A 25,998-nucleotide genomic window follows, 5' to 3' on the forward strand; every position below is an offset into this window, starting at 1 on the left:
ATCCCTTCGTGTAGGTTGGCTCTGGCGGTGGCGGGGTCGTTGGTGAGGGAGAGGATCAGCTGGGTGTCGTCTGCGTAGGAGATGATGTTGAGGTTGTGTTGGCGTGCGATGGCTGCAAGAGGTCTCATGTAGACGTTGAAGAGGGTTGGGCTGAGCGAGGAGCCTTGAGGAACGCCGCAGATGACTCCGGTGGCTTCTGATCTGAACGGGGGGAGGCGGACCCTCTGTGTCCTTCCGGCGAGGAACGAGATGATCCATTCCAGTGCCTTCTCCTGGATTCCGACGTTGCTGAGGCGCCGCTCTAGGGTACGGTGGCAGACAGTGTCGAAGGCCGCGGAGAGGTCTAGGAGGATGAGGGCCGCTGTTTCTCCGTTGTCGAGCAGGGCTCGGATGTCATCGGTGGCTGCGATCAGGGCGGTCTCGGTGCTGTGGTTGGCCCGGAAGCCAGACTGCGAGAGGTCGAGGGATCCGTTCGTCTCGAGGAAGGCGGCCAGCTGCTTGTTGACGGTCTTCTCGATGACTTTTGACGGAAACGGGAGCAGCGAGATGGGGCGGTAGTTCTTGAGGTTGGTGGGGTCGGCTGATGGCTTCTTAAGTAGAGCGCTGAGTTCGGCGTGCTTCCAGCTCTCCGGGAAGGTAGCGGTGTCGAAGGAGGTGTTGATGATGTCCCGCAGGTGGGCTGCGATGACAGCGTCGGCCTTGTTGAAGACGTGGTGAGGGCAGGGGTCGGTCGGAGATCCGGAGTGGATGGAGTTCATCGTGCGGATGGTATCTTCGGTGCTGATCGGGGTCCAGGCGCGGAGGGTGGTGGTGGGGGGCGGTGGTTCAGTCGTGGCGTGCGTTGGTTGAGTGCTGAAGCTGTTGTGTATGTCCGTGATCTTGTTGTGGAAGTAGGAGGCGAGGGAGTTGCAGAGGTCTTGCAAAGGGGTGATGTCGTTGTTTCCGGCGTTGGGGTTGGAGAGCTCTTTAGCGATGTTGAAGAGTTCCTTGCTGTTGTGTGCGTTGTTGTCCAGTCGTTCCTTGAATGCAGTTTTCTTGGTGGCGTGGATCAGTTGGTGGTGTTTTCGGGTGGCGAGCTTGAGGGCAGTCCTGTTGTTCGGTGTTGGGTATCTGCGCCAGGCTTTCTCGAGTGCTCGGCAGTTCTTCTTGGAGCTCTTGAGTTCGTCGGTGAACCATGGGGCTTTCTTGCTGCCGGGTCTGCTGGGCGGGGTCTTCAGAGGGGCGAGGTCGTCTGCGCAGTTGCTGATCCACTTCGCGAGGTTGGTGGCCGCCTGGCTTGGGTTCGTTGCGCTGGTGGGAGGGTTCATGCTCAGGGAAGTTGCAAGCTGGTCGGCTGTGATCTTGTTCCAGTTTCTGCGTGCAACCTGTTGCTGGTGGTGGTGGATCGTGGTCCTGCTGAAGCTGAAGTGGACGCAGCTGTGGTCCGTCCAGTGGAGTCTGGTGGCGTGGCTGACGGCGATGTCCTTGCTGGATGAGAAGACGGGGTCGAGTGTGTGTCCGGCGTAGTGGGTGGGGGTAGTCACCAGCTGCTTGAGTCCGAGGTTGGCGAGGTTGTCCAGCAGGGTGGTGGTGTTGCGGTCGTTGTTGTTCTCCAGGTGGAAGTTGAGGTCAACGAGGAGGATGTAGTCAGCGGAGGTGAGGGCGAGCGGGCTGAGGAAGTCGGCGATGTCCTCGCTGAATTGTGTGCGTGGTCCCGGGGGTCTGTAGATGAGGGTGCCTCTGAGGGTGGTCTTGGGGTTGATGTGGATCTGGAAGTGAAGGTGTTCGGCGGGTGCGAGGGTGTCGTCGGTGTTGGTCATGATGCGGATGGTGTTCCTGTGGATGATGACGATGCCTCCTCCTGTCTGGTTGACGCGGTCCCTCCGGATGATCTTGTAGCCGTCCGGGGTGGCGATGGCGATGTCGGGCGCTGAGGAGGCGTTCATCCAGGTTTCCGTGAGGAAGGCGAAGTCTGGGGCTGTGGTGTCGAGCAGGTTCCAGAGCTCGATGGCGTGTCTGTGGATGGAGCGGGTGTTGAGCAGGATGCACTTCAGGTGGTTGCTGCTGGTGTTCGGCTTGGTTGGTGCTGGTGTAGTGCAGGTCCGGGTGCAGGTGAACTTGCAGGAGTGGCAGCAGAAGGGTCCGTGAGTGCGTCTCGGGGTGGCTCGATAGCATCCCGGGGTTCGGCCGGCGTTGAGTGCGTAGAGTTCGGTGGCGTCATAGGTCCGGCGGGTGGGCTGGTGTCTTCGGGAGCCAGAGGTCCTGGCACTGGGCGAGGTACAGGCGCGGACGGGCGCAGACGGGCTTACCTTTGGCGCACCTTCGGCGCTCAATCGGTGCTCCCACTGCGCGCGTCCGCTGCGCGGTCGCTCTGGGGGCCTCATAAGAAGGGGGACGGGAGGGCGGGTCAGCTGGGCGGCGGGAGCGGGGCGGCCAATGGGCCGGTGGTGGGCGGGGCCGCAGGGGGTCAGCGGCAGGAAAAACTGTCGGGCGGGCGGCTCAGCTGTGGCTGGGCCGCTCGGGGGGCAGGGGGGGCGTCGGCGTCGGCGGTCAGGAGCTTGGCAGGCGGGAACACTGGCGTAGGCAGGAGCAGGAAGCGGCAGGAGCAAGGGGGTGACCCAGCCTGGTGAGAGGCGCAGTGGTCACTGATCATTGATAGGTGTAGCCCGTTTATACGTCTTAACTCTGTACTGACCTTACCAATCAAAGGGTCGAGATTGATTTGAATAATTGTAGAAGCATCTGTAAAAACTGTATTATCTGTGCAGACAACATGGGTTTTTTCCCAATTCAGTAATTTAACAAGATTTCCTCCCATATTCCCCGGCTATTTGTTCAACCTCAGCTATTGATCAACAACAAACTTAGGGGTCTAGTTAGGAATCAAATATTGATCCTGTGCTTATTGTAGCCATGTCAACAGTACAAGGGTACAATAATAGTAAACCTAACGAACCAGATCACAAGATGTGAAGCACCAGTAAACGCAAGTCACCCCTGGTTGAGGATTCCCATCAAAGATCTTGTATGAATCAATATTATCATTTGGTAATCCTTATCGGGTATTGTGTCTCTTGATCATTGAGACCAGCATACCCAGATAGCCAGTTTGGGGTAGCGACCCACAATCACTCGGTATTCCCACATGATGTTGATGTGATGGGAAGTGCAGTGTAAATAAAGATAAGTGGTGATTAAAAAAGGATAGGGAGCTTAACCAAAACTAATTTTAATAAATGTTAGCCCCTTCCCCATTAAAAACAAGAACAGTGTAATATCGTCATCGCAGTCCTCACAAATAGCTGCGGGGAGACCAACATGTTTCAGCCACCACGGGTTAATTCCTCAGGCTTTCGTCAGGGTCTCTGTTCTATGAATATACTACTGCTTATAAGTGAATAAAGTGTGAATTTTTTTTTTTTACAAAAAAACACACACAAGTGAAAAACCAGTAAAGGATATAGTGTTCCTTCAACTGTGTCAACTCCTCTCTTCGGCACCTGGTTGAGTAAATACTGTATGTGGAGGACAAACGTACAAGTCAATCACAATCAGCTACACTGGTCCGTTATGAACAAAATACATTGTTTCTCAAACTTATGCAACTTCTTTACTCACCCAGAGTGTCCGGGGAGTGGACCTCACCTCTTCCTGGACCTGGCTCAGGATATGTGAGACCCCGCTCTACAATAACAGAAACCGACTCCGTAAGTACCAAAAACCGAGGGATCAGACATTAATCTGCTCTGGCAATGTACATAATACGAAATCACAAGGTCTTCTGTGTATGGAGCTCATTAACAAACATCAAAAGGTTCCCAGGTACAACCTACTATCCATTCCACTGTCAATTATAGGCTGAGTAAACATTAGCACTATATGACTAAAGCCAACAATCAATTCGCAGATTGAAAAAAGCGCCTGGTATAAAGCTAGTAAGAAACGGTAGAAATGGGTTCCTACCTGTCCGTCGTTGTCTCAGGCAGTGACTGAGTCAGGGGGAGGCACAGACACTCCTTCGTTCTGACTATTTCACTGTTCTGGTATTGGAAAGCCACCCAATCGGTGCCTGTAAGGGAGGGGCTGACACGATCGCCACCTATGCAGGAGGGGCTGAATCCATCGACTGGGGTGACTTGTATTGACTGCCACCTTCAATTAACACACCCGCTGATATCAAGAATCGATTCATACCCGGAGATAGCAGGTCAGTGTCTCATATCTGAATGCCGGGTCGTAGGACTCGCGCGCGTAACCTCGCGAGACTTCCCAGTATAGAACTACTGTGTCTGTGCCTCCCCCTGACTCAGTCACTGCCTGAGACAACGACGGACAGGTAGGAACCCATTTCTACCGTTTCTTACTAGCTTTATACCAGGCGCTTTTTTCAATCTGCGATTTGATTGTTGGCTTTAGTCATATAGTGCTAATGTTTACTCAGCCTATAATTGACAGTGGAATGGATAGTAGGTTGTACCTGGGAACCTTTTGATGTTTGTTAATGAGCTCCATACACAGAAGACCTTGTGATTTCGTATTATGTACATTGCCAGAGCAGATTAATGTCTGATCCCTCGGTTTTTGGTACTTACGGAGTCGGTTTCTGTTATTGTAGAGCGGGATCTCACATATCCTGAGCCAGGTCCAGGAAGAGGTGAGGTCCACTCCCCGGACACTCTGGGTGAGTAAAGAAGTTGCATAAGTTTGAGAAACAATGTATTTTGTTCATAACGGACCAGTGTAGCTGATTGCGATTGACTTGTACGTTTGTCCTCCACATACAGTATTTACTCAACCAGGTGCCGAAGAGAGGAGTTGACACAGTTGAAGGAACACTATATCCTTTACTGGTTTTTCACTTGTGTGTGTTTTTTTGTAAAAAAAAAATTTTCACACTTTATTCACTTATAAGCAGTAGTATATTCATAGAACAGAGACCCTGACGAAAGCCTGAGGAATTAACCCGTGGTGGCTGAAACATGTTGGTCTCCCCGCAGCTATTTGTGAGGACTGCGATGACGATATTACACTGTTCTTGTTTTTAATGGGGAAGGGGCTAACATTTATTAAAATTAGTTTTGGTTAAGCTCCCTATCCTTTTTTAATCACCACTTATCTTTATTTACACTGCACTTCCCATCACATCAACATCATGTGGGAATACCGAGTGATTGTGGGTCGCTACCCCGAACTGGCTATCTGGGTATGCTGGTCTCAATGATCAAGAGACACAATACCCGATAAGGATTACCAAATGATAATATTGATTCATACAAGATCTTTGATGGGAATCCTCAACCAGGGGTGACTTGCGTTTACTGGTGCTTCACATCTTGTGATCTGGTTCGTTAGGTTTACTATTATTGTACCCTTGTACTGTTGACATGGCTACAATAAGCACAGGATCAATATTTGATTCCTAACTAGACCCCTAAGTTTGTTGTTGATCAGTTGTTTCCAGTGGGGGATAATACTTAGGCTTGGTCTTTAAACATCCCTCTAGCCCTGCAATAGAGTGTGTTTTTTCAACCTCAGCTATTGCCTTCCCTGTGTCAGAAGTTATTACTGCAAGGTCATCCGCATATTCAAGTACCTTCGTGTCATACCTATTAATCCAAACTAGCTTTTTAACCTGCTTTTGGGTAATTATAAAAGGATCCATATATATGGCAAATAAGTTTGCAGAACAGGGACATCCCTGTCTTGTCCCTCTAGTTATATCAATACTCTCTGACTCTTGACCCATAATTTAAAGTCTAGCATAGGGGTAGTATAAATTGCCATTATGGTCTTTATAAACGTGAAGAAAACCCTTTTTGTTCTATAAGGTGTCATAAATAGCCCATGACACTCTATCAAATCCTTTTCCGCGTCAAGGAGGATTTTAGCCATCCGGTCACCTGTTATTTCTCCGATAGTGAATGAGGATATAGTTGGTCTGATATGGTCCGTTGTTCCTCTGCCAGGTATGAATACATGTTGCTAAAGTGTGACCAGACAGGCTATGATCCTCCCCAAGTGGACCGCCAGAATTTTGGAATCAACTTGGGGTCCGAGTTGTTTTTTTTAACACTTTATTTAGCACTTAGTTACAGTTATAGCAATACACTGGGATTAGATAAAGTGTTTTAGTGAGTACATGCAGGTAAAATATACACATTTCCCATGCCACAGCCAACAGTGCTGTGCTTTCGTATGCTGCCCCAAGGTGTTTTACTTAAAACCTCACATCTCTAATGCATTAATTCTTTCAAACATGTTTGACATTTGCGGTATATACATTCAAGGCCTGGGCATGTATCAACTGGTGAAACGAAAATAGTGTACTAACAAGGTGGGGGTGGTGACATGCGTTGTGTAACAATTCAGCCCACACCAGTAGGAACTATACCGTGGTCCGCCCGCATCGGCGGGGCCTGCTGCTGAAGATATACCCTGAAAGGTCCCCAAACATCTTTGGGCCTGGAAGATGGGGGAGCGTTGTAGCATAAATATCACTGTTTGTGGAGCAAGAAGCCATACTCTTTAGCCAACCTTTTACCGAGGGTGCTGCCCTGCCACCCGAGTAGACTGCAACCTCCCTTTTGGCCAGGAGTAAACTAATAGCAACAAACCTGGGGGTTGCCTGCCGGAACTGTGTAACATATCCCAACAATGCAATCTCAGGTAACGGGGTCATAGGAACCTTGATCATGTCGCTAACCATCCTATGTATGGCCACCCAGTATGAGTGTATGTTCGGACATGCCCAAGCCAGATGCGCAAAGTTGGCATTTGGAGCGTGGCATCTGGTGCAATGGGAAATTGCCTTTTTCTGGATGCTTAGTCAAGCTAAATGTCATAGGCATTTGTAGAATGTAATTAAAAGTTATAATGGTAAGTCGGTTCATAAATTGTGTTTTCATTTAGTTTATTGAACAAACTGTTAATTTTCTGACATTATTCCTAAATCCTACTGATATTTCACTTTCTTTTGCTTATCTGCAGGGTTTTCTGCAAATGCCTCATGTGCATCAACCCCCAGCAGTGACGGTTTCACCCCCACAACCCTAACTCCAGTGCAAGACTCCCCAGCAGTCAGCCCCAACAGTAAACCAGAGTTCAAGGATCAAGGAAGCGCCTTGCCCTTTCTAGAAACAAAGACAGCTGATAGGCCTCAACCAGAAGGGGCCAGCTGTGATGTGACAGCGAGGGGCTCTCTCACTGGGGACCTAGTGAGTTCCACACTGGATGACTGTAGTCCATTAGAAGAGATGGTACCAAACCTCCTCGTCTATGCAGGTGCCCAGCAACCTAGAGAGCCCCTGAACCCAGACATGCTGGACACCCGGATTGTAATGGGTGAGGAAACAAGATGCAGCAGTGAGGAGATGGGAGTGTGCGACGGTCTGCTTCATGAAGACAAAGCCCCTCAGGAGGACATCCCAAATGCTCCACGGTTGTGCTCAACCCTCAAAATTGCCACTTCAGATTTCACTTCTTCTGTAGAAAGAGGCAACCAGGAAGACTTCTTTGTACAAAACATTGCAGAATTAGACTCATCTCTTGTGTACTCAACTCAAAAACCTGAAGCTGTGGAGAACAGGCACCACCAAGTGGCCCCACCAGAGAACAATTTGTACTTGCCATTTGAAAGTTCAGACAGAGAGTATATTTTACAAGGGGATGTTATTTCCCAAGGGCAAACCTTGGATGCTGACGTGCCTTCACCATCTTTAGAAACCACCAAAGAGTTCCCTTCCGAGGCAATTGAGGCAGTAGGTCAGTCATTTCCAAACAAGCATTTGTGCAATATTGACCACGAACTCTACTTCACAGCTCCCTCAACTCCCATTAAAACAGTGTACTCCCACCTCAAATATCACGTCTCCTCAAAGGAGAATCTAAATGAAGAGCAGGCTGACATGGAGAATGATAGCCTCTACTCTCCACCAACATCTCCGTCAGGGTCATACATCACTGCGGAAGGTGGGAGCTGGGGGTCTTCAGTAACATCCAGCACATCGCCTTCGTGCTCCCCAAACCTCATGGCTGAATCAGAGATGGAAGCCCCCGCCGCCTACATAGAATCACTCTCAGAACTGGCAGATGAAGTTGAAGGCCCATTTGACATATCAAAGAGCCTGTGTCTAGATCCTGATCTGACAGAGAAGGATCTGGATGTAGCTTCTGAAATAATGAAGTCTAGGCCTCCCAGCAAGAAGCGGGATAGCAAGGACTTGGCTAATGACCAGTCTAGTGAAGATGAGAAAGAAGAAGACTGGGATTTGGATTTTGCTACCTCTTTTCAAAGAATCCACTATGAAAATCCAGGTGAATGCACACCAACTCATGAAAAGTTCTCTGGCATAAGTTATTGTAATTCAGAAGACATTGACTCACCCCTTTCTTCCCTGGGTGCCCATTCTACAATTCCTCAAACTGCCTTTTTAGATACATGTCAGCTTTCCATAGCAAGTACTTCTGAAGTGGGACAAGCCATTGGAGGTTCAAGGGCTGAGAGCGCGTCCTCTTCTGAACTCCCAGATGCTTTTTTCGGAGGTAGTGTTGAAGGAGGTGACAATGACCAGATGATCCCTGCAGTGTTGCTGCCATTCCATGGGAGCTTGCTTTTTGAGGCGGAGTCAGTAGAGATCACACTGTTTCCCCAAGAAGAACTGGCAGAAAATGATGTGATCCATGGGGTTGATGATGAAGATTCGTTCCTTCATTCCTTGTCAGAGACCTCCATGAATGAAGGAGTGGATGAGTCTTTTGCATATCAAGATGACACATCTGAATCTTCAGAGTCTGCATCCTATGATGGGGAGGAGGAGGCGAAGCGTTACACTACTGAGCAGTATGCTGTCGTGACAGACTCTGCAGAGGGCATCGGCGGAGGAAGTGATGATTTCAAACCAGAGGCTTCAGGAAGTGAGAGTGAAATGGAGACCTCTTCTGACGACTCTGACATGGATGAAGAAGGTGCCGTATTTGCAGTAGTGGATGTGGATGTAGAACCAGCTGACCTCTCAAGTGCAGATGAGGATGTGCTGGATGAACATTCACAGTCCGTTGGTCACAGCAAGATACATCTGGCTCTGGAGAAAGCTGGTGAGGGAAGTGTAGCAAATGAAGATCAGGAAGACAGAGTGGGTAGAATGCACCCCAATGCAGAATGTTCACTCCCAGCACTACCAGATGATAAAGCAACACCCACGTTATTAAAACAGCGAGTCCATCAAGAGAGCTCATGCGAGCCAGAGGAAATCTCAGATGATGAATCTGTTGGCAACATGGCTGGCAACACTGCTGAAAAAGGGAAAGACACAAGCTCCCCGCAGGTGTCCAGAGAGGAACCACAATGCGAGGCAAGCTCCTTAAATTCTTTTACTTCAGTACCAGATTCTGCCATGATATTCGAATCTGAAAAGGTAGTGCAAATGCAAGAGGAAAGGAGATCAACACCGGACATCTCCGAGGAGCCACAGTCTTCACTGTCAGAAATGGACGAGGCACTAGAAGGCAATGTTCTCAATGCAGGAGAGTGCTTGATCGCCTGCTTTGATACAGATGAAGAATTGGAGACATTCTCGACACTGGAGGTTGCTTCCAGCGACAGGGCAAAATTTGATCAGTTTACTAAGGCGGTTTTTGAAACAGGTGAGAGCAAAGACATAAAAGACCACAGTGGGAGACAACCCCTAATTCCATTTGAGACAAAGCAGGTTTCTCTGATAACAAACCAACTTGTGGTTGAGAAGAGAATGGAATTGGATGATTCACAAGGAGAAGAGCAACTGGTGGAATCAACGGGCAGAATAAGTGTCATGAATATGAGAGGTACAGAAGACTCAGAAAATGCAGATGAAATCAGTGGTTACAAACGAGATCTGCGAATCATGAAACTGGAAAAGAGAGAGGAAGATCCAGCGACTGTTACAGAGATGACCTTTGAGGAGTACTTACAGCAGCCAGGAGAAGCACAATTTGAAGTCATGTCTGCAGGTGAATGTTTGATAGCCTGTTTTGACTCTGATCAGGAACTTGAAGAACATTCCTCCTTTGATCGAGCAAACAATAATGACAGCAATGTGCCTGGTCTGCCAGAAAGGCACTTGGGCACATGGTCTCCTTCAAACAGCAAGAGCAAAGAGCTCGAAGTGTCCAACCAAGTCAGTGATACAGAACGACAATCAAGGTTCACAGATCTACCGCCAGTGCCAGCAGCCTGTACTTACTCGATTGCATCTTCAGATATGTTCCAAGGGATACCATATTGTGAATGCGAAGAAGGTGTCAAGGCACTGAAAGAGAGATTTCCTGAAGTGTATGTTGTTGAGAGATGTCAGCTAAATAACTCTGATCAAATTTCCAAGCCACCTGAGCCAGAAAAACAGACCTGTGTTTCAGAGGATTATTTCTCATCGCTTGCCCCTTCATCCTTGTTGCTTACTCTGGCTGTGAACAATAACGAACCACAAGAGTTGTTAGGATCCAGGCTAAAGATTCAGACAGAAACTGATCGCACTTTAAGGCACTTTTCTGCGAGGACTCAAGAGGGGAACAGGATTAAAGATCCAAACTTAATTGAGCCCGAAACTGAAGCAGTGCCTACTGTTGTTCCTTATAATCTCAGTGTAGCGCAAGAAGAAACAAACCGAAACGTGCAAACATTTGCAATTCAGACTGTGCATGACATAGTTCTGGAAGAAAACCAACATGTATCTTGCCAAGATGATGTGCAGCCAAAGACATCCTTGGATAAACCATCTCTGCAGACAATTGCTGGGACCCAGGCAATGGGAGATATTTCTAGTCATTCACTGTCAATCCTAGCAGACACACATGCAGACCCACCTAGATCCACAATCATTCAGTCAGCCTTCAATTGTGACCCAAAAGAAAATGAAATAGAAGAGATGTCATCAGATGAAAGAATTTCAAAGACTCAGAAATCAAGGCACCCAGAAGAAAGACATGGCGCCTCCTTGGTGCAGTCCTGCTTGACACCAGATAGGGGAGATATCTGTCACCATAGTAAAAATAGTGAGTCAGGAATGGATAACCCACTAACAAACAGTTCTGTAAGTATCAGTGATAATTCCAAAGATCTAAAGGGAACCAGTTGTCCTGCACTGCTTCACCCCTCAGAACACTACAATTGTGAAGATACTTCTGAAATTGCAGAAAGGGCACTCGAGACATGCATTCCGAGAGATATATTAGAAAATGCATCCTTGGGATTCTCACCCCAAAAAAACATGGAACCTGTTACTAAGAAGAGCTCTTCAGAGTTTGACAGCAACCTCATGTGTGGAGTACTACATATTGGGAAAGAGGTACAGGACGAGCAGCCCTCTTCTGATATTCTGCTTTCAGACATTACAGTTTGTGGTAACCTCCTGGGCTCATCTCCGACTGAAGAACTAGAAGAGGTTTCCCAGCCAGAAGTCTCTTTCCATGAGGCACTCCAAGCTTCACCGTTGCCCACTCATGGTGAATCTTGTTCAGGGGATCAAAAGGACACATTTCCTGAGTTTGAGTATGATACCATGAATATTTCTATTTTATCATCTGATTCAGTTTCGTACAACCCTGCAGCAAGTGGTGTGAAAAAAAGCACTTTACCTACAAGACGGAATGCAGAAGAGATTGACAACAAACAGAAGTGCCAGTTACCTGCTCCTTTAACTCAGGTGGAGGAAAAACATTTGGAAACAAAATGTGTGTATGCAATGCAAAGTCTCACCCAGCAGTCACATGCGACTTCTCCATTGCTACACAATGACACACAGCCAGCTAACCAAGGTCAAGAGGAGTCATTGACATCTTCAGAGAAAGAACAACCTGCTTTGAATATTAATCTAATAGACTCTGGTAATGGCCATTCACCACAAAAAGAAATGGATCTTGTAAAGGATGGAGGAGTGATATGCAGTGACCTCTCTGATAATAAAGGGGAAGTCATGGCAGCCAAAGGTGTCATATTGAGCATTGTTGCTGATGTGGGTTCCTCTGGATTCCTTTCAGAAATCCAACGAAATGAAGGGGAAGCCTCCCAAACTCAACAACTAAGCCATGAGCAGGACATCACCAGCCTGTTAAAAGGCTCCTTTGGTCAGCTGGGGGCTTTGGATCTAGGACTAAGACCATCCTGTCTCAAAGCGGGTAAGCCAACCCAGGCGCTTCCCACGGAGCTGTCCGTTTCAAACACCAGAGACTTTACTGAGGTGAAATCCATTGTGGGTTTCAGGGAGTCATTGGAGATCAGCAAAGCAAAAGGGAAGGATTCTGAAATCAAAGTGGGCTACACAGCATCAAATTTCTGTGTTGGAAATGTCCAAAGCCAGGAAGCACAAGAAAGAGCATCACCTCAATGTAGCAAAGAGACGGTAGGGGGGAAATCTGCTCTTGAGCTGAGTGACATCAACATTAAGGTTACGAATGAGGGCTGGCTGTTTTCTGAGCTCGGGGAAGCTGTTCTTGCAAATAAACCAGGAGAGCCACAATTAAGCAAATCTAGAGAAGAAAAAAATAAGAAGGGTAGCCCACAAGCAATTAACGATAGCAGGGGGACTTATAAACAGGCAGAGGTAGAACAACGTGTCCTACCATGCGGAACTGCAATCCATACTCATGGAGTCCAAAACCAAAGCACATCAGAGAGTGTGACGGGGAGCACAGAGCATGCAAGTTCCTTGTCTCCAGAAGGCAGGTATTCTGATTCACCGCACACAGAATCAGACCTCCCTTCGTCTTCGAAGCTGGACCCTCTGCAGGCAGGTGATGTAAAATGGCATCATTCATGTCAAGAGACTTGCACTGACCCAGCTACCCTCCAGGACACACTTGAGACTGCTGCCCCATGTAGCCCCAGTGTTTCTTTTCCTCAGGGCTCAGATCATGCACAAGTGCCTCCTCATGTACTATCCTTCGTGTCACACAGATCGGTGGACATTATACAAGAGAAAAAGGCTTCCATGGAAGGTCCTCTTTCTCAAGCAAGGGTAATCCAGAAGGACATTTATAAAGAAAAACAGGCATCTCTCCAAAAGGATTCCAAAAAGAATTCAGGTAATTTCATTCCGTCACAATAGATTATGTAATCTGAAATGTATTTCTCATGCATTCATGCTCTGAAGTTTCATGCCAGTATCTATTCTTACATGCCATCAGGTAAAAAGCAGCCAATGCCAGGAAAAAAAGTGGAGTAAAGAAAGAAGATGCAGCTCTTAAACGAGCAGCCTTGTTGTCACTCACTTCCTGACTTTAGGGAGGTGAGGTGAGGTTCTGCACACATGTACCCCGGCAGAGAGGTCCATGACTTAGATGTAGCTACAAAAAATGATGCCTCTAGGGGTATGCTTTGCACCCTACTGCAAAAATCTTGAAGGGGTGGAATGGGCAGGGATCCTAGCAGACTAGCGATGGTGCTTACAGTTTTTGCTCAGTTTACAGTTTTTGCCCAGTTTTTTTTGCAGGATGTTTCATCTTGGAGCACACGACAGTGAATAGAGCAGGTCACAGTGCTTGTTACATATTAGGTCACCTACTCTGTGGGTCAGGGGCCTAACTCTTCAGTCAGTGGGGTGAGTCAAGCATTTTAAGCAATGTAGGCAGAGATATCTTTATAGCTAATATGAGGAAAAGAAGTGCCAAATTTCAGTTTAAACATATTAGACAAACACAATCTTAATATGAGTGACATGCTGGTGTCCGTATTTATCCCTAGATTCCTCACTTAGGCTCAGTTGTTTGGTGGTAAGCCTACCTGCTGAGGCCATATTGTAGATAGGCGGTGTTTGATCCATTTACTGCATATTTCGATTTGTGACATGTTTATTTTGTTGTTGTTAGATATCATCCATTATTTGACTTGGCAATATTGTCCGATTGAGTATGAGTCAGAGTCAGATGAGTTTTCATACCGAAGTATGATTTCTGTATTATCTGCATAACAGCATTACATTAGCACTTAAAATTGAACGAGCAGATTGGGTGCAAAATAGAGCTACTGTAAATGTTAAAGAGGGGGTAAAGATGTTGGGTACATTAGTTGTGAATTAATTGAGCTGGCACGAAGGGAGCAGTCAGATGATGATCTATCTGATAGAAAATATACATTTTACTTCATTTATGCACCCTGTACCCTGATGTTGTCAAGTCTTTGTAGAAGGTTGTGAAGGTGAACAGTGTCAAAGGGAAGGAAGAGTGCAAGTACTAGGAGTACCAGTACTCCAGTTTTAATCCACTGTTTTAAAATTATCCCATGTGGAAATCACTGATGCATCTGTGCCTCAGCCATAATAGAATCCGTTTTGGAAATGCGATAGCAGGTTAGTTTCTTTGAATTTAGGCATATGTTTTGAGGCAGATCTTTCAATCTTTCTAGCTTTTTGACTAAAAACAGTTTGTTATTGGATGGTGGTTAGAAGGATCTCTTGTCTCAAAGCATGTTTGGTTTAGGGAGGGTTTTATGTAAGGCAATTAGGGGCATATTTACTAGAAAAAAAAACAGCAAGGTGCCTCAATTCATCTTGCTGTGCCCAGCTGCGTCATTAGGAAAGTGCAGGGATACATCATATTTACAGCAATACGACGCATCCCTGTGCTTTCCTCTGCGGTGGCGCACAGTTGCCTGCCTAGTGCCAATGCAGGCACCCTTGCACGATGGTGCAAGGATGCCAGCATTGCATGGAGAGTTCTTTATGTGCATGGAGGGACACCTTCCTGCACATAAACACAAATTGATGTAGTTTTCCTGTGTGCTGCAGAATGCAGCACACATAGAAAGAGCAACAAACAAGGGGAAATAAAGGTATTTCTCCTCGTTGAGCCACTTGTATGGCTCCCCTGGGAAGGTGTAGGAATCTGACACATTCCCACATTTACAAAATCTTGTAAATCTGGGAATGCATCAAATTCCATGGGTGTTGCGTGGGAACACCCATAGCAACATCCATGGAACACCAGTTTCATGCAGAGTAATGTGTAAAAGGGGGCCATATTTGTAAGGTCATTAAAAGCCATGCAGTGGCCGTGTAAATATGGGCAGGCACATTGCGCCTCTGGAGCATCATAAAAGTGATGCTCCAGCGGCGTTAATGTGGAGCAGTGGGTGTTGTAAATATGCTCCTTAGAGTTCCTTTTGGAAAATACCTATATTCAATGAGTTGTTGGCTGTTCTGGTTGGATTGGATGCAGAGCTAGTCATGAGATGCAGGTGAATCTGCTGGCACACAAGCATTTGCAGCTTTGAAGAAGGATTGATGACGTCTTGATGAGATTAAATGTGAGTGACTGTAGGTGCTTTTTTCTGTTTTGTTATCTGGTAAACTGTATTGAGCTTCTGGAATTGTGGTTGAGCAGGGGGAAGGGATGCAAGAGATTAAAATTGGTGGGTGAAACGTAATGCAAGTTTGCCCTCCAAACACAAGGGCCAGTTGTGAGGAGGACTTCAATAGTGATGACAAGGACTCGTGATGTTCTAACGTATTATTACTTCAGGTATTATTCCTTTTTCCTCTGAAACCTTCTAGCGTAGCTGCTGTTTGAGGCCCTGAGGCCTCTCATCAGGTCTGAAGGCCCCTCAACAGCTCTCTCTATTCAAATCTCCTTCTCCTGCCCCTTGTTAAGGGCTTGTAGCTACTCTCAGCTCTGCAGGCTGTAGTTAAGCTCTCCAGGACATAGGGCAGGTCTCCCTTGAGCAAGGCAGCCACCAGGTCATAAGGAATGTTAACTTTACTGGCTCCAGTCAGCTTTCCTTACCAACAACTCCTTGTTCTTGTGAAGAAACCAAAACAAAACATCCAAACTACTCACCATTTAGAGGATGGGGGTGGCTATTCCTGCATGTGTGCACTGTCTAGAGAGGGGCAATGATTGTAAATAATGTATATTTACCACAATGCTTATACATTGAGACACAAATAGTATCCACAAAATAGCATGTATATAGGAGGCAAATAAACATTTATGTACTAAATGGACCGTAAGATAAGTCGTATTAATTCAGGAAAAACATAATACTGCTTGAACATGCTGTTGGACTGAGAATGCTCCCTGCGGGGTATGCAGTCATGTTACCATGTTCTGAGTGCTTGACTGTGACTAACTTATAACCCAGTTTTTTAGGTCTCGCCTAGCATTGCAGTGCGCATGCGCTACTCGCTCGGCGAGACTTATTGTGAGAGAGGAGATTTTAGAAGGGGACTCATTGGGTCACGTAAGCATTTATGGTAAACGCTGGCTTCCCATTGAAAAGGATGCTTTTTGGTCACTGCCCTTTCTCCCTTTTTGACAGCCCATCCGGACTGGGTCGTCTGCTTCACGGCTGTCGTGAACCAATTTCTTATCTCAATGGGGCGTGTACACATCTTTTTCACTCAGCCGCGTGTTTATTTTTGCATCGCGCTTTCACTTAAAGTGAAAATGAAAGCGCAATGCAAATATAAACAAGTGGCTGCCTTCCCGCAATGGCGAGAGCTTGTTGAGATCAGCTGTGGAAGCGCTGCGTAAGGAGGCGAGCAACTCCCACCATTTTACAGAGTTCAGCCTTGCCTTTCACGATTGGGACCTCATTGTGGGCCAGCTAATGTGTCCAGGTCCTTTTTGTGGGAAACTGTTTGGGTACGGAAGGGATGGCATGCACGAGCGGTAAGGTGTGTGCGCCCGCCTGTGTGTGTGCGGGGACGCCATGTCTGCTCTCTGGCACAGATCCTGTTGCCTCTGCCAGGCAGGGCTGGTTTACAGCAGGACTGTTTACTCCTGTGGCTGGCCCTGCGCTCACCTCGCATGGCCTTGTGTTCCTCGGCACACGGTCCGTCGGCTTTCTCCTGCGCCTGCTCTCACCCACTGACACCTCCATGTGCCAGTGGCTTCTCCCCCGCCCTCTGTGGTCCCAAGCCCACCCGCCTGGCCCTGTCGCTGTGTCCCTTCTCTAAGCCCCAGGGACCCCACTCCACACCCGGGGGCCGCCATCCTAGCCCACACCTCGATCCCTCTCATGCCCCTCACTGCATCAGCCCATTATCGGAAGGGCCCCTATGCCGAAGCTTCCCTCATTTCTAAGCATTTCTGCAGTTTTACACACTCCCTTGAGTCTGGGGTACTTACGTCCTCCTCCTCTAGCCAAGCTCGACCCTCCATCACCCCGCCACACACGCAGCTTTCCCTTCACTCTCTTTCTTCACTCTCTCTCACGCTCATTTACCTCCCTCTATCTCGTTTTACTCCGCCCGGTCCATCTTTCTTGCTGCCTCAATCTCTCCGTCTCACTCTTCTGTCTTCCCTCTCACGCCCTGCCACTCTCTGGCTCCTCTTCTCTTCTCTCTTTCTCTTCCACTCTCACTCACTTGGCGGACCCCTCATGCACCCCTCACCCTTCTCTCCCACCTCTCCATCTTTAGCTCCCTCTCCCTTACACTTCGCAGATCTCTCTTACACTCCCATCTAACTCTAACTGACTCTCACCCTCACTCTCCACAACTCTCCACTCTTGTGGCACCACCCTCTTTCCCCTCTAACTTAGGTGCCCCCCGTCCCGTCCATCGCACCGACGCAAGTACATACTCCTGTCTTCCTCTTTCCTCCTTTCTCCTCTCTCCTCCTTTTCTCCCTCTCTGTTTGCCGCCCCACTCCCTCCACCTGCTCTTTGTCTCCCCACTCCTCTGTAGTTTGTCCATCCCCTCCTCCTGCTGTTCTACCCTCTCTTAGCTCTCTACCCCATCCCTCACCCCCTCCAGTCTTAGATGTTCCCTTCATCCTCCAGCCCCCTACACCTCTTATTTTTTCTCCCTCCATCTCCCTTCCTCCTCCATTCTCCTCTCCCCCCTCCCGTGCCCCCGCTCCCCGCCTTCTCCGCTTCATCATTTAATGCCTCAGAACAATGTGTACTTTGAGCTGGACTTGTATCAAGAGGCTGCGTTCACTCTACCTTTCACTGAAATAAAACCCTCGTCTGTCTCTTTCCTGACCCCTCCCCCACCCACAGGGAGAGCTCAAGCCCAACCTCCCCTGCCCCCCCTCTCCCTGTGGTTGTACCTTTGTTTTTCAGATGGTAAAAGCCATATCACTATCATCTGTGGCATGTTTTGTTTACTGCCCACCTTTATCCCGACAGCCCGCCATACATATACATTTGAGCTTTCATCCCGAAACCCTATCTCTAGATCTCTCTGCATGCCAACCCTGTCCTCGTATGCTGTCAGTGCCAACACTGGCCCCCTGTGCCTCAGGTGGTCTAAATCCCAAATATCTGAATGCAGCCCCCACGCCCATCAATATCAGTACTGAACAAACCGCCACTTTCACCAATACCCCGGCACTGAAGGGTTTCACAACCGAATAAGAGATATAATGTAATCATGCCCGGTACTAGGCGAACATTTTCTTGCAGGTGCGAATTGGTGAAACCTGTTTGCTTTTTTAGGGCTCGCCTAGCAGACAGTGGAAGCGGTCTGCAGGCTAAAAGACCTGTTTCCTGCTTATAGTGGGATTATCATGGGTTCGTTTTATCGTCACTCTGCTTTGCTTGCTTTTTATTTGTCAGCCTGTGTGGACTTTACTTCCTGTTCTTGTGTTTGTCTCTCCCCTGGAGCATTAAGTTCTCACTTATGTTCTTTAACTGCTCGCTTTTGAAGTGCTACTTTTTTTGTGCTTTTTGTTTAAGTAGTCCACAAGAGTGTATGTATTTTCCAGCTGTTTCTCTAGTGTACTGTCCCACGCGCTCCATATAGGCCTCTCTTGCTCTTGTGTTCGCCCTTGTGTGCTTCTCCCCACGTGTTGATTTCTCGCCCGTATACTTCCACTCAACAGCCCCACATTCCTCTCTCTCGCCTTAATGCTTTCACCCACCCTCCGTATTGCTCTCCCCATCAACTCCCTCGGTTGGCCTCCAGCCATGTCTTTCCGTGTTGCTTTTGCCCCTGTGTTGCTTAACCCCCCTCCCCCATATTCTTTTTCCCACATCCGAACAGTCAATGTTAATTCTCCAACCTCGCACTTAAAAAAAATATATGTTTTTTGTTTTATTTTTTATTTACTGATCCAAATTGGGTTGGTAAATAAACTGAAATGGGGCCACGCCATTTTGTAGGCACACACATGCTTGTTGCACATGCTTACAAAATGATGCAGGTGGACGAATTATAGTCCTTTTTAGGTCAAGCATTCGAAACCTCTTGTATATACTTTAGTATATACTTATATGTGTATGTACTGGCTAAGTGGAAGATGTAAGTAGCTGGGGGCATGTGTACCTGTTGGCTGGATGAGTAGGTAGAAAGAGAGAAGAGTTGGGAAAAGCATATTTTGGAGTCTACTGTAGTGTGCAAGATTCGAGATGAGTCAGGGATAACATTTATATGTCAGTTTGTGTTTATTACATGAATTGGGTGACAGGGAAGTGCCTGAGCTTTGCAGTGCTTTTGCTGACCCAACGTGATCAGTCACCAGATTATCGGTGAAACTATAGAACTGTTGCAAAATGTTTAAGATGCTATTGTCAGATATTCCTTTTTATGACGGGCACATGCTGATGAGCTTTGCGAGGGTCAACAGGGGGTAAAAGACAACAATGCCATTACTTGATGAATGCTTTTCGAAGAGAAAAAAACCCAATAACATTGTCAATGCCAATAGCTCAAAACAATGTCATTGCGAGACCTATTGCATTGTAAATGCTTGTTGATTTTGGCTCTAGGCTCTCACTAATATATAGCATGTGCAGAGGCCTACTCCTGTCCCTGACATAAATGAAGTTCTGCAACTGTCCTGTGACCTGGAGGCGTGCACCAATAGTGCTCTCACTTTGCTGACAGTGGGTTGCTGCCCCTACCGTGGGTTTAGCATGTACAGCGGTTGTGGCAGCATACTGTGTTGAGTGGAACTGCTGATTCGTTTTCCTGTGGTACTGTCGTTTGATAGGTATTCGGGTGGGACTCTCCTCTTTGTTGTTCAGGCCGATGGAGATCTTTTAGGTGAAGCCAGCTTTTTGTCTTCATCCTGATCACTGTTCAGTGAGGTGGTGAAAAGCAAGTTGCAAAAACGTCACGCCTCTTTGCACCTCTGTTCTGAGTACTCCAGGCTGGGGGCCACGCTACTGTGAAGAGAATCCCTCGAAAGCTCAGTCTGGAGAATAGAATAGGAAGGACACTTGACAGAAGAACCACCGCAAACCTGTTGTTGACTAAATTATACGTAAAGAAAAGACAAATTATGTTGCGTAATGCAGCACATTTTGTGATAGTAGTTCCTCGTTATTTTGACATTTTTGCACATGATAACACTTTCTCTGAAAGATTTCACCTTGTAATACCAATTTAACATCTAAGTATAGCATTAAGCAACTCAAATATGACCATCCAACCTTTGCGAAGGGTCTTTCAGCGTGCAGGAACACATATCGCCATGTTTTTAGTAAATTTTAATTAGTTTGAGTTAGAAACTATTTTCTTTGTCAAAATCTACAGATTATACAGCAGATGAAGGATTATGTGGCAAGTGCGGCATATTCAATATTATTAGAAAAAAAGCTTGAATCGCATAATTTCAGTTGCCCTGCTAATAGCATCCTCATCGCAGGCATGAATTTTTCAAAGTTTACATTTGGAAACTGTGAATTCTGATAAATGTCAGTCAAATCAGAAATTAATTTCAGTGTACTTAAGTGAAACACTTTTAAGTTAAATAAATATACTTTTTGAAACAGGGTTCTTTGGCACATTTTTAAATGATGATTTATATACCACGCAGAGGGCTCAATTCCTATTTTGGAGCTTAGAGGCAAACACGGCAAGTGGCTGGGCACTTTATATTAATGTGCTACATGCCCACGTTTGTATTGTAAATTAAATCCTTTCATCCTTTCTCCCACTCTGGCACCAACAATCCATAACAAGTGTGGGGCAGCATGGGGGCTGGTAGCAATTAAAACACACAAAAGTGAGTCGTCAGCCCCAGCCCACGACAGCTGAGGAACTGCCTGTGCACTCCATAGCCCGGGCTATGGCAGACAGCGGGGGGTGGGGGGGTTTGGACGTTAAAGCCCTTTCAGCCTAATGGGCGTTACGCGCCTGCTGTGGGCTAAACAAGAAAGGCCCAGCAAATGGAGGAAAATCTTGGTAAAAAAAATTGGCTGGAATCCAAATTTAGAGGCATATTTACAAAGAGTTTAAACAACACAGCTCGGCAAATAAGTTTTCTATGCTGCGTTGTGTGAACAAGAGAGAGCAGAACCGCGCCATATCTACTTAGAAGTGGCGCAGTACTGCTCTGCCACACTTGTGGCTGCATTGTAAAGTGTCATATTCTAAATATCCACAGGGATTGCTAGGAACATCCCCTAAGGTCATCACAAAGGACTAGAAGACGCCAATTTTGATTTTGGGCCAATGGGCCGACATCCAAATCCGAATCAAGTGTTTTAGCCCGCTGGACACCCACAGTGCACTCCATGCATCCAGCCCAGCTTCTTTAAAATGTCTAACCATCCATTTAGGCTGCCCCATGTCTCAATGGTTAATTTGTAAAAAAAATAAGTGCCGGGTCTCTTATCAGGACGCAGCTTACACAAGCCCATTTTTCCTATTAGCACCGCCTAAAACAGAACCAACTACTAACCATGAAAGTGGGGAGAGGATGTGGCAAAATCACCAGAGCTTCCGACTTCAGAGATGGGGTACCAGGTTTGTGTCTCGGTGTTGGCTCAGCATCCTGTGATTCTGGGCAAATAAGGTAGTCTCCCCATGCCTACCATGAATGAATGTGTCCTTAACTGGTGCTCCTGAAAAACTTCGGTGTTGATGATTAAGTGGTGGTGCTCAGCACCAGAAACTACTAAATGAATCACTTCCATGCCTGCATATCTCCAATGTAGGACTCCTGTCTTTTCTCATCCTGCCAAGGGAGTTTGATTTTTCCCCCAAACCAGGTTGTTGGTTTGAAGCCCAGGATTATACTGTCTACAAGCATGGTCACAGCCACTCCCTCAGTGACTTCTTAGTCCGATTTCTGAGGATTGAGGTTTTTTACAGCTCCCAACAGGGGACGTTACCATTCCTGTGCACTAGTCCTGCTCAGTAGTCAGCAGTCAAACAGCAGAGGGTGTCTGTACAGTGGTTTCTAAGAGTAGAGAAGGAGAAGGCACCAGTGCTTGCTATGTCACTTTCCTCTGATGGATGACTCCAGTGGTACAACATATATCGGTGTGGAGAGAGAGATAGAACTTCCTACCAGGTGAGGTCTATGTTTATCCGAAACCAAGGTGGGTGGTTTACAACCCACAGTGGTCCTGTTTCTTCTTCAAGGAATTCCCTGCCCACATAAACAGTTGTCACTTGTTTATGTGGTCTAGTCAGAGACCAGTCTGAATATTTTTAGGAGTTCCCTGAATCTCAGTACGTTGGGTCCTGCCCACAAAGTTTGGGTTAATGCTTTCTATAGCTATGGGCCCTGTACTCCTACGCATCTGCCTCAATATTTTTGTCTCTTGAATGTCTTTTGGAAAATCAAATATGATGAAGTCAACTGGAGATTCCTGTGTGATATATATGTCATTTCCGTCGGCTTTAATGACTCTAAACTCTTTAACACTCATTACCAGTGCTAAAGTGCTTGTACTTTCTACTTTAAATAAGATGAATTTGGCTAATACCCAATTGACACATTTAAATTTCCTATGAGTCCCTAAAAAAGTGGTACTACATGTACCCAGTGCCTGCAAATTAAATGCTACAAGTGTGCCGGCTGCACTGATTGTGCCACCCACTTAAGTAGCACTTTAAACAAACCTCATTCCTGTCACTGCAGCCTGTGTGTGCAGTTTTAAACTGCCATTTCAACCTGGCAAAAGAATGCCACGCCTAACCCTTTCTTTTTAACACATATAAGCATCCACTAGGGTAGGCCCTAAAAAGCTCATAGGGATGGGTTCAGTTTATTTAAAACGTTGAACATGTAGTTTTACTTTTTACTTATCCTGGTAGTGAAAAGCTCTTAAATTTGTTTTTCAGGTACTGCAAGGCCTTTCTCTCCCATCGGATAGCATAGGGTTACCGTATTATATTTAATAAGTGATAACTTTCAAATTAGAACAGATAAACGTGTCAAGTTGGTCTCTAAAGAAATGTATTTTTAAACCCTCTTTAATGATAAAGTTAGATTTTAAGTCACAATTCTGATGATGCCACTTTAGAAAGTTGTCCTTTTCTTGTCCCAACCATTTGGTGCCCGCAGCCTGTATCCTAGCTCACATGACTAAGTATAGCTGGCAATAGGTCTTTGTGTATTACTCCCAGACAGCAAGACAAAGGGGTATAGGTTAGGAAGCAGAGCTGTCACCTACTACACTTGCATATCACAAAGATCTGCCTCAGCTCGCTCTCAAAGGGTTTCACACTAGTCTTTTGTGCCCTTGACTAGCAGGGTCCAGGGCAGGGAGGAAGGAACTCTAGAAGCTTCTCCTACTTCAAAGTGTGCACCATGTATACACTGTGAACCATCAGAACCAACTTTTCAGATCATCTCTGGACCCGTAGACGTCCAGGAAAAAGGAATGCTCAGCTGTGCAGTCTGCCTTCCTGACCTGCTTGCTGAACAAGGACTGCTTTGCTGCTCAAGGCCTGTTGTTGCTGCAGCAGGACACTTCTGCTTCTGTAAGCTGCCCTGCTCATTCCAGCCTACTCGTGTTGACCCAGGACTCCAAGGAATCGCCAAGGGTTAGTTAACTGGCTCTCTGTTCAAAGTCACAGGGACATAACAGGCTTCTTCAACATTGACGCATCTTAATGCATTGCGGCACAGCTTTCCCTCAACTTCGGGCCAGTGCGACGTAGCTCGTCCTCGACATTGACGCATATCAGCCCAAGTCCTGGCAAGCCCTGGCAGCTCCCTCAACGATGACACAGCACTTCGCATCACATCTCTTCGTCGACAGTTCCTCAGCACCAGCCCACTAGTGCAACGCAAGGACTTTGTATCTCTACGCCCATGCCACAAAATAGTTTACAGCAGACTAAAATCAGTCCCGTATCTGGCCCGCGCTCCATTCCAGTCAGCCTGAACTTGTGACTTGGTCTCGGTTCAGCATGACTACATAACTGTGGTTTGCTCTTTTTGCTTCTTATGCGCTTGATTTTCATGAAACCTTTAAAATTGTACCTCAGGTTCTACATCTTGGATTTTTTTTGTTTTGGGGTCAAATAATTTATTACATTTTACTCTATTTTTCCCAAATTGGTGTGGGATTGTTCTTGTGTTGTGTTTTCACTTTATTACTGTTTGAGGTGCTGCATAAACACTTTACACCTTGCCTCTAAGGTAAGCCTGACTGCTTTTGTGACCAGTTTACCAGAGGGATGAGCACAGGTTAAGTTGGGGTTTGCTTGTGTTTCACCCTGACAAGAATTGTGGGTGTTGCTTGAGTAGGGTTTTACCCCCCTCAACCAATAACCCAATTTCTTATATTCAAAAGAGGGCCTGAAATCCAAGTCTCAATTTGTTGTGTGCTCAATGATGTGCCCTACACCTGGGCTGTTGTATTGAGGTATTCCTAAAGTGCAATTGATTACCCATGGAGGTGTAACGAACCTGACACTTTTTGTACAGTATATTTCATGAATATCTTAAACCTATGATGTTGCGTATTTTATGTCCAGTGAGGAGCCATAAACCGCGGTTACTGTATTAATGTAGGTACCTAGTGAGTAGCCCAAAATCTGGGCTACTGTGCTTTGTTCCATACCCAAAACCTGAGGAGTTCTGCCGTGTTTACTGTAGTGACCAGATCCTGGGATGTTGATAGGTGCACCATGTGATTGACACCAACCCTGTTCTGGAGCCAGGGCCCAGAGTATACCATGAGAAGGTCACAATCTTGGCATGCCATGCTCTTCTCTCTACCCAGTGGAGATCCATACCTGGCATGATGAGCTCTGCGTGAGGGTCAGAAGTATGGCATACTGTGCTCTACTGAGTGACTGGCACAACCCTGGCATTATGTGCTGTGTATCCCGCTTGGCGCCGAAGCCAGGAATGCAGTGGTGTTTGACTATTTATGTTTCAAAGGCGTTCATCTGATCTCTTGGATGTCTTTTCATGCATATAAGAAATCCTGAACACTTTGAATAATTTACTCTTCAACTGAAAGTCCATCTCATCTTTCCCTGTCTCATTTAACCTGTCTAAATTATTTACTTTCCAATCTATCCTGAATGAAGGGCAGAGTTGGCCTGGACCATTAGAAAACTGTATAACTACTTGTCGTGTCTTTGCCAGTGATGTGCTATCTTGCTGATCCCCTAACCATTTTGTCACAAAATGGCTATCCACCCCACACAATGTATGCCATTGTGCGTCAGTTTCTATCTGTACAGTTGCACGAGTACTCTTCCTGTGACTATGCGGATCTTCTGCTGCCTACATGAGGAGTGGTGTCTTGGCTGACTGAATGGAATATGCTAGAAAACAAGGAAGCATTGTTTTTTCTATAATATAATTATCGCTGACATGCAAAGCGGGCCCCAAAATGCCCGCTATCGCCTTGGTAATAGGGCGATAAAATTATCGCTGCATTAGCGGGAATAAGTCCGGCTAAAGCGGCGATAATGGCCCTTGGTAATATGCCCCTTAGTTTGTTTAATGTATATTACACAGTCACTGACGTGGGTACACCTAGCACTCGCTGCAAGAAAACTGGCACCTGAAGAAATATGTGAAAGGCCGTGTTCATGCACGGACTAGCCAATCCCTCCTCAACCGCTCAGCTTACTCATCTTGATGGGCATTATTGGGAACCCTCCACCTGTTGCTTTTCGCTCAATGGATTAATCTTTTATTAGCCTGCAGGATGTTGTGGCTCAAAAATTGAAATTGTGCGGCACACAACTGCATTTTTGGCAGCGTTTTAGCAGCACTTTATTTTGCGAATCGATTTTGATTTACACGACTGGCAATTGTATAATAGAAAATGTATTACTATTACTCATTAAGAAATGAGAATTTCCAATCAACATCACAGCGTGAATGCTTTCTAACAAA

General features: G+C 46.5%; 1 protein-coding gene across 1 annotated transcript in view; it reads left to right on the forward strand.

Moving 5' to 3' along the window:
- LOC144783816 (uncharacterized) overlaps positions 1-25,998 on the forward strand; it is a 249,629-nt gene that overhangs the window by 60,926 nt on the left and 162,705 nt on the right. The window contains exon 2 of the mRNA XM_078662562.1: positions 6,967-13,035. Coding sequence (XP_078518688.1) covers positions 6,967-13,035 — 6,069 coding nt within the window. The remainder of the gene's footprint in view (positions 1-6,966; positions 13,036-25,998) is intronic.

The sequence above is a fragment of the Lissotriton helveticus genome, chromosome 10 (assembly GCF_964261635.1).
Source record: "Lissotriton helveticus chromosome 10, aLisHel1.1, whole genome shotgun sequence".
Classification (NCBI taxonomy): Eukaryota; Metazoa; Chordata; class Amphibia; order Caudata; family Salamandridae; genus Lissotriton; species Lissotriton helveticus.